The sequence below is a fragment of the Oncorhynchus keta genome, chromosome 34 (genome assembly GCF_023373465.1).
Source record: "Oncorhynchus keta strain PuntledgeMale-10-30-2019 chromosome 34, Oket_V2, whole genome shotgun sequence".
Classification (NCBI taxonomy): Eukaryota; Metazoa; Chordata; class Actinopteri; order Salmoniformes; family Salmonidae; genus Oncorhynchus; species Oncorhynchus keta.
The window spans coordinates 13,337,054-13,345,370 of record NC_068454.1 but is presented as its reverse complement, the minus strand read 5'-3'; the positions used below and the strand labels follow the sequence as shown (position 1 = coordinate 13,345,370).

General features: G+C 45.7%; 1 protein-coding gene across 1 annotated transcript in view; it reads left to right on the top strand.

Moving 5' to 3' along the window:
- Window positions 1-1,372: 1,372 nt before the first annotated feature.
- Window positions 1,373-8,317, top strand: part of LOC118366599 (alpha-1,3-mannosyl-glycoprotein 4-beta-N-acetylglucosaminyltransferase A-like) — a 98,415-nt gene continuing 91,470 nt past the window's right edge. The window contains exon 1 of the mRNA XM_052493199.1: window positions 1,373-2,270. Coding sequence (XP_052349159.1) covers window positions 2,177-2,270 — 94 coding nt within the window. The 5' untranslated portion in view covers window positions 1,373-2,176. The remainder of the gene's footprint in view (window positions 2,271-8,317) is intronic.

The following is an 8,317-nucleotide window of genomic DNA, read 5'->3' as shown; positions in this document are numbered from 1 at the left end:
ATATTTTTTAAAAAGTTACCGCACGGCCTCTGTGGAGGGACGCCGGCCTCCCAAGTACTCATTGCTAACTGGGATTTGTCACTGTACTCCCAAATGTTACCTTTATCCACACTGATACATCAAGAAGATTGAAATACTGCAAGTTTTGCCGGAAAACTGCCCTTTTTGTACTCATGCTAGTTAGCGGTAGCCATCGCTAATAACATTCTATTATAGAATGTTGTGTGTGCTGAATTGCATGCGCAAGCCAAGCGCCACCACTACAGTCAGTAGCACTGTCAAAGCTGTACAAAAAAAAACAAATTAAAGTCTGCAAACAAGCAGAAACATCGGCCACAACCTGTTTACAATACCTTGTTGGTAAGCCATTATTTGTTAGACCAAATGGAAAAATGTCTGAATGAGCATTTGAAGGAGCAGGATCAAACATTTTAGCATTCTAAACCATCGCAGAGGTAGGGAGAAAGAATGGTGATCCTGATGCTTCTGCCTGCCAGCCACATCCCACGCAGTTGCACCTGATTCCTCCTAGTTAGTTAAAATACAGAGTAATAATCAAGCATTTTGTCAACATTAATGACAGTTTGGAAACTTGAGGTAGGCTGTCTCCCTACTACGTTGACTTCGGTTTGCAGTATGACAGTCACAAATATCTTTGATACAAATATTATTAGCAACTTCTGGGGTAGCTAGCTAGCTAGCTTCAGCTTGGTAGCTAGCTAACACCAATGCAACCAGACTGAAAACAATGACCAGAAACTGCAACAACAACAAAAAATCCATGTGATTAACTATTAGCTAGGCAACCAGTGGTTGTTCTACTGAAGTCAAACTTCAATTTATGAAATTAACTAGCTAGCTAGATAACAAACTATCAGGATAGCCAGCGACCTATCCCTGTTTCCCCAAGCTAACATTATAAGCAGCTAGCTAGCTTCATATGGCTAGTGTAGCTTGACCGGTTCCGACCATCATCAACCAAATACAAAAACTGTCTTATAAATTAGGGGTATTTCAGATGACACCTAGCTATATAGATGTTGTTTTGCTATGTTTTTTTGTGGGAGAACATTGTTTGGATCCATCAGCTAGCTAGCTTTTTTTCTGATCATCACTGTCCCAGAGCTTGGGGAAGTGGGTCTGCCTCCTGCGGTAGGTGTGCGAGACAACTTCACCAGCATCATAGCATAGGTCTCGGTGAATCACAGTGACATTATATATCAGTGACTGTAATCAATGTGTAATATCTACATTCAAAATTTATGAATGTGTTACATTATTATGCAATGTACAGTCATACTCAGATCCTGATTGGTCTACAAGCTTATTTGACACTTATATATATATTTTTTACATGCAAAGACCCAACCCCTGCATTGTGGTACCTTTTTCCATGATTGCGTTCTGACCCCAGTGCAACTCAGTGTAAACAAGCATAACAGTAGGGTCGGAAACTGCTGTAAAACTAGCTAATTTTATGCTGAAGAGGAGAATGGAACATATCGCGAGCGAGCCTGCTGTGTGTGTGCTGTGCAGTAGTATAGCTAGCTAGCTAAGCAGCCAGCGTGGGAGTCTAATCAGAAGACAGGTATCCAACTGTGAAGTTGATTCGGTTTGCTCTTGCCATCCCCATAATCATCCGAGTGCAGAAGATTAAGGAGCCGTGTCAACACTTCTGTTCGGGATCTTTCAGTTATCCTGATCACTTTATGCAGTGAGTGGAGGGGAATAATCGCATCGCCCGACCATGCTCACATTTAAAAAAGGAAGAGCTGCCTCGTGATTTTACCACCCTCAAGCGAGAGAGCGAGGGAGAAATCATCATCAACCACAGAGCGAGAGGAGAGATCATCATCAACCACAGAGCGAGAGGAGAGATCATCATCAACCACAGAGCGAGAGGAGAGATCATCATCAACCACAGAGCGAGAGATCATCAGTCACTCACGGAAACGACGCTGAGGACTCGTCACGACAGAGAGACGTCCATTCCCCTTTCCAGTTAGCTAGCTTCTCAAACCTCCTCGCTTCCTTCCAACGTCCCCCCGGTACTACCCGAGTTGGGCAACGGTAATCACGCGCCTCCGCCTGGACTGACAACCCCAGAGGAAGAGGGCGAGAGGCACGGCTCCCTCGGGTCCCCCCCACGCTTCGTGGAGAGAATCGCTGAAATGAGATGAGGCTCAGAAATGGAACGGTGGCGACTGCGATAATTTTCTTCACGTCGTTTCTCAGCCTGTCTTGGTACACATCCTGGCAAAATGGCAAAGGTAAGTAAGCAAACTCGGTTGTCAGCAGCTATGGTGTGCTACCACTCGATTTCTGTCATTCAATCATTTACAGGTGGCTAGCCAGCAACGGTTTTGACAGCTATTTGCAATGACTGGTTGATGGACAGCAAGCTAACCGCTAGGAACACATTTTCTAACTGTATAGCTAGCTATGCCATTTAGCAGACTATTACATTTTACATATGGGTTGTCCTGGGAGTCGGTCCCACTACCCTGGCGTTACATTCGCCATGCTCTATCTACTGAGCTGACTGACATACACTCTAAATATGAGTTGTGTTGTTGGCTGGTTATGAAGCTTAGTCTTCAAACCTGGACGTTAGGATACTGACACAGACGGCTACATAGAAGGGTTATATATGGCAACCAGCCCTACACTGTCACACTTGGACATGGCTTTCCGTAAGAATCATATCATCCGGATGTCTGATGAGAGCAGGTATCGAAGCCAGATACAGTGAAGCTATGCAAATCCACAGCTGTTGAGTTTTTCATGCAACCCAACCAACTAGCGAGCCGAGTACAAGATCGATCCTCTTGCTTGTGTATTTTGACAGTAAATCGACAGTCAATAATTCCCCAGTTCGACCCGTCTATTTATCGATTAGAATAACATTTACACACACTTGTGCACTAAAAATGTAGTCCTAGTTTGTTGATAAGAAACCAACTGGATTTTCTTTTTCATCCTGTTTCTTTCTTCAATCTTTTCGCATTGAACTATATTTGGTGCTATGTGAAATTTTCTAAAAGGATGTTTCATTTATACATCCTGTCAGACATCTGGCTCCTATCTGTGGTTTGTTATTTGCAGAGTGTAAATAATTGTGGCCTTTAGATCAATTCTAAGCCAAGGCTTGTGATTAGGCTGTTTATTTTACCTTTATTTAACTAGGCAAATCAGTTAACAAATTCTTATTTACATTGACGACCTACCGGGAAACAGTGGGTTAACTTCCTTGTTCAGGGGCAGAACAACATACATTTTTTTACCTTGCCAGCTCAGGGATTCTATCTAGCAACCTCAGGGATTCTATCCAGCAACCTCAGGGATTCCATCCAGCAACCTTTTGGTTACTCGCTGGCCCAACGCTCTAACCACTGGGCTGCATGGTGCAACTAAAGGCTATTGATGATTTGAGAAAGTAGCACCAAAAGCTTGCGCTCTGTGTTCCTTGCCTGGTGGCAAGATATTCTGTGTAGCCGAAGGGAATACCACTCAGTTATGACAATAGAAAAAATACCCTATTACTTGGTTATCGAAAATCCAATAGAAATTCAGTAATTGTAGGCTAACTGTAGCGCTGTCCATTTCGTTGCATTAGGCTTTGAAACAACATCTACAATAACCATGTTTTACACTGTTTCAACCTGCTGTTGAACTTTCTTCAAATTGATCATCACAGTGAGGTGAGTTTTAAAAATATGATAGGTATACTGTTATGATGATAAGTGTTTTGATGTGATTTTCTATTGTATTTCCATTGATGCCAGTGGTTAGACCAGGGGTGGGAAACTCCAGTCCTCAGGGGCCTGAGTTTTTTTTTCTTATTATTTTTTTCTCCATCCCTAGCAAACACAGCTGATTAATCAAATTGTATTCTAAAGTGAAGATCATGACTAGGTGATTATTGGAGTCAGGTGTGTTGGCTGGGGCAAAACTGTGACACCAATCAGGCCCCCTGTTGACTGGAATTGCCCACCCCTGGGTTAGAGGGACAATAGAACCCTGTGGACCAGGCCATTAGGACCTGATTTTTGTTAGCAAGTTGGGTACTGCAAAGGTATGTCCAGAGTGCATAAAAGGAGATTACCGTGACTCAACGGTCACATGGAATTTGACTGCAGTCAATATGACCACCAGTCAATATGGCCACCACAACAGCCCTGGTAGAGTTCACGACCTGCTACATTTGTGAGAAACAAGTTTTGGTTTATTTCATAACCATAATTTACGAGATTTGTAAAAAAAAAAAAAAAAAAGTAATGTTGGAGTGCTCCATGTGAGCAATGAGCATGTCTGGTTTCTCTGTCCTGATAATGTTGAGGGAGCGTGTGCGCCTGAGCATGTGTCTGGTTTCTCTGTCCTGATAATGTTGAGGGAGCGTGTGCGCCTGAGCATGTGTCTGGTTTCCCTGTCCTGATAATGTTGAGGGAGCGTGTGCGCCTGAGCATGTGTCTGGTTTCCCTGTCCTGATAATGTTGAGGGAGCGTGTGCGCCTGAGCATGTGTCTGGTTTCCCTGTCCTGATAATGTTGAGGGAGCGTGTGCGCCTGAGCATGTGTCTGGTTTCTCTGTCCTGATAATGTTGAGGGAGCGTGTGCGCCTGAGCATGTGTCTGGTTTCTCTGTCCTGATAATGTTGAGGGAGCGTGTGCGCCTGAGCATGTGTCTGGTTTCCCTGTCCTGATAATGTTGAGGGAGCGTGTGCGCCTGAGCATGTGTCTGGTTTCCCTGTCCTGATAATGTTAAGGGAGCGTGTGCGCCTGAGCATGTGTCTGGTTTCTCTGTCCTGATAATGTTGAGGGAGCGTGTATTGTCAGCGTGCTGGAGAGGTTCCAACCAACTCAATGCACCATAGTACACATGTCAATCTCCTGATTGACTTTCTCTGGGCAGACTCAGCAGTGTTCTTATACGGCTATACACAGACATGTTATTTGCATGATTTAGCATAATGAATTAATCATTACCATTTTGTTTAATTCATGTGACTGACCAATACTGGTTCGTAACATATGACAGACCAAAACCTTACGAGGTTTCTCCTCTCTAAGCTGAGACCTTGAAACTGAAATATCTTTCTTGTTCTCAAAACAACATCTGGGCGTACTGCCAAATTGCATTACACCGCCAAGACCAAAGAGCTGTCAAAGGACACCAGAAACAAAATTGTAGACCTGCACCAGGCTGGGAAGACTGAATCTGCAATAGGTAAGCAGCTTGGTTTGAAGAAATCAACTGTGGGAGCAATTATTAGGAAATGGAAGACATACAAGACCACTGATAATCTCCCTCGATCTGTGGCTCCACGCAAGATCTCACCCCCTGGGGTCAAAATGATCACAAGAACGGTGAGCAAAAATCCCAGAACCACACGGGGGGACCTAGTGAATGACCTGCAGAGAGCTGGGACCAAAGTAACAAAGCCTACCATCAGTAACACACTACGCCGCCAGGGACTCAAATCCTGCAGTGCCAGACGTGTCCCCCTGCTTAAGCCAGTACTTGTCCAGGCCCGTCTGAAGTTTGCTAGAGAGCATTTGGATGATCTAGTGGAAGATTGGGAGAATGTCATATGGTCAGATGAAACCAAAATAGAACCTTTTAGTAAAAACTCAACTTGTCGTGTTTGGAGGATAATGAATGCGGAGTTGCATCCAAAGAACACCATACCTACTGTGAAGCATGGGGGTGGAAACATCATGCTTTGGGGCTGTTTTTCTGCAAAGGGACCAGGACGACTGATCCGTGTAAAGGAAAGAATGAATGGGGCCATGTATAGTGAGACTTTGAGTGAAAACCTCCTTCCATCAGCAAGGGCATTGAAGATGAAACGTGGCTGGGTCTTTCAGCATGACAATGATCCCAAACACACCGCCCGGGCAACGAAGGAGTGGCTTCGTAAGAAGCATTTCAAGGTCCTGGAGTGGCCTAGCCAGTCTCCAGATCTCAACCCCATAGAAAATCTTTGGAGAGAGTTGAAAGTCTGTGTTGCCCAGCAACAGCCCCAAAACATCACTGCTCTAGAGGAGATCTGCATGGAGGAATGGGCCAAAATACCAGCAACAGTGTGTGAAAACCTTGTGAAGACAGGAAACGTTTGAACGTTTGGCCAACAAAGGGCATATAACAAAGTATTGAGAAACTTTTGTTATTGACCAAATATTTTTTTTTTTTGTTGTGAGTGCTATGGGGAGATAGTAATTTAGACAGGTTACTTTGGCATTCTTGGGCACAGGGACTATGGTGATCTGCTTGAAACATCTATGTATTACAGACTGGGTCAGGGAGAGGTTGAAAATGTCAGTGAAGACGCTTGCCAGCTGGTCAACGCATGCTCTTGAGTTCACGCCCTGGTAATATGTCTGGTTCTGCGGCCTTGTGAATGTTTTCTTGTTTAAAGGTCTTACTCACATCAGCACGGAGAGCGATCATGCAGTCGTCCGGAACAGCTGATGTTCTCATGCATGGTTCAGTGTTGCCTGCCTCGAAGCGAGCATAAAAGGCTCTCAGTTCATCTGGTAGGCTTGTGTCATTGGGCAGCTCGCGGCTGGGCTTCCCTTTAATCTGTCATAGTTGGCAAGCCCTGCCACAGCCGACGAGCGTCAGAGCCGGTGTAGTTAGAGTCGGTCTTAGTCCTGTGTTGTCGATTTGCTTGTTTATTGGTTTGTCGGATGGCGTAGCATGATTTATTATAAGCGTCCGGGTTAGTGTCACCCTCCTTGAAAGCGGCAGCTCTAGCCTTTAGCCTGATGTGGATGTTGCCTGTAATCCATGGCTTCTGGTTAGGATATGTACGGTCACTTTGGGTACAACGTCATCGATGCATTTATTAAGGAAGCCGGTGACTGATGTGGTAAATTGCTCATTGTCATCGGATGAATCCCGGAACATATTCCAGTCTGTGCTAACAAAACATTACTTTAGCATAGCGTCCGCTTCATCGGACCACTTCTGTATTGAGCTCGTCACTGGTACTTCCTGTTTCGAGTGTTTGCATGTAAGCAGGAATCAGCAGGATAGTTTTATGGTCAGATTTGCCAAATGGAACTGCATGCATTCTTCCTCCACTCAAGTACCCAGCCTTGTGCATGTGTGGTTTTAGTGTTCTGTTTGTGTCTGCGTTAGGAGGAGGAGCACAGACAGACGGACACCTTCCCAAATGTCATCCAGGGCGAGTTACAGAGCGTAGTGTGGCACAATACTTTGTATTCATAGACACTCATTGGCTGCTCCCCCTGGACCAACCGTCAGTCAGACTCCATAGCTAAGCAGAGTTGTGCTGGCTATGGATAAGTGTCTCTTGTGTTTCTCACATTCAGACCAGTGTGCTGTCTGGGCACGATAGCCAAGTTTAGCCTCCAGGACACCGCTCCCTCCCTGGGATGTTACTGATCTTGTCTCTCCCTGGTATAAATTAGGTTAGATAAACACTGATTGGCTGTACCATAGCTTGCGTCTCTCCCTGGTATACATTAGATTAGATAAACACTGATTAAGCCTAAAGAGCTTGTTTTACAATTCATCACTTCCTCTCACAACCAATCCCGTCTTTCTGTCTCTATATCCCTCTTTCTGTTGTACCGTCTTTCTCACTTTCTTCATTCTTTCCCTAGTCTTGCCCTCTTTTGCTTGTCTTTCTCGTCATCTCTCTCGTGGTCTCTGATCGTCATCTCTCTCGGGTTCTGTGATCGTCATCTCTCTCGGGGTGTGTGATCGTCATCTCTCTCGGGGTCTGTGATCGTCATCTCTCTCGGGGTCTGTGATCGTCATCTCTCTCGGGGTCTGTGATCGTCATCTCTCTCGGGGTCTCTGATTGTCATCTCTCTCGGGGTCTCTGATTGTCATCTCCCTCGGGGTCTCTGATCGTCATCTCTCTCGGGGTCCCTGATCGTCATCTCTCTCGGGGTCCCTGATCGTCATCTCTCTCGGGGTCCCTGATCGTCATCTCTCTCGGGGTCCCTGATCGTCATCTCTCTCGGGGTCACTGATCGCCATCTCTCTCGGGGTCCCTGATCGTCATCTCTCTCGGGGTCCCTGATCGTCATCTCTCTCGGGGTCTCTGATCGTCATCTCTCTCGGGGTCCCTGATCGTCATCGGGGTCTCTGATAGTCATCTCTCTCGGGGTCTCTGATCGTCGTCTCTCTCGGGCTCCCTGAGAGGGGATCCCTGATCGTCATCTCTCTGGGGGTCTCTGATCGTCCTCGGGGTCCCTGATCACCATGTCTCTCGGGGTCCCTGATCGTCATCTCTCTCTGGGTCCCTGATCGTCATGTCTCTCGGGGTCTCTGATCGTCATCTCT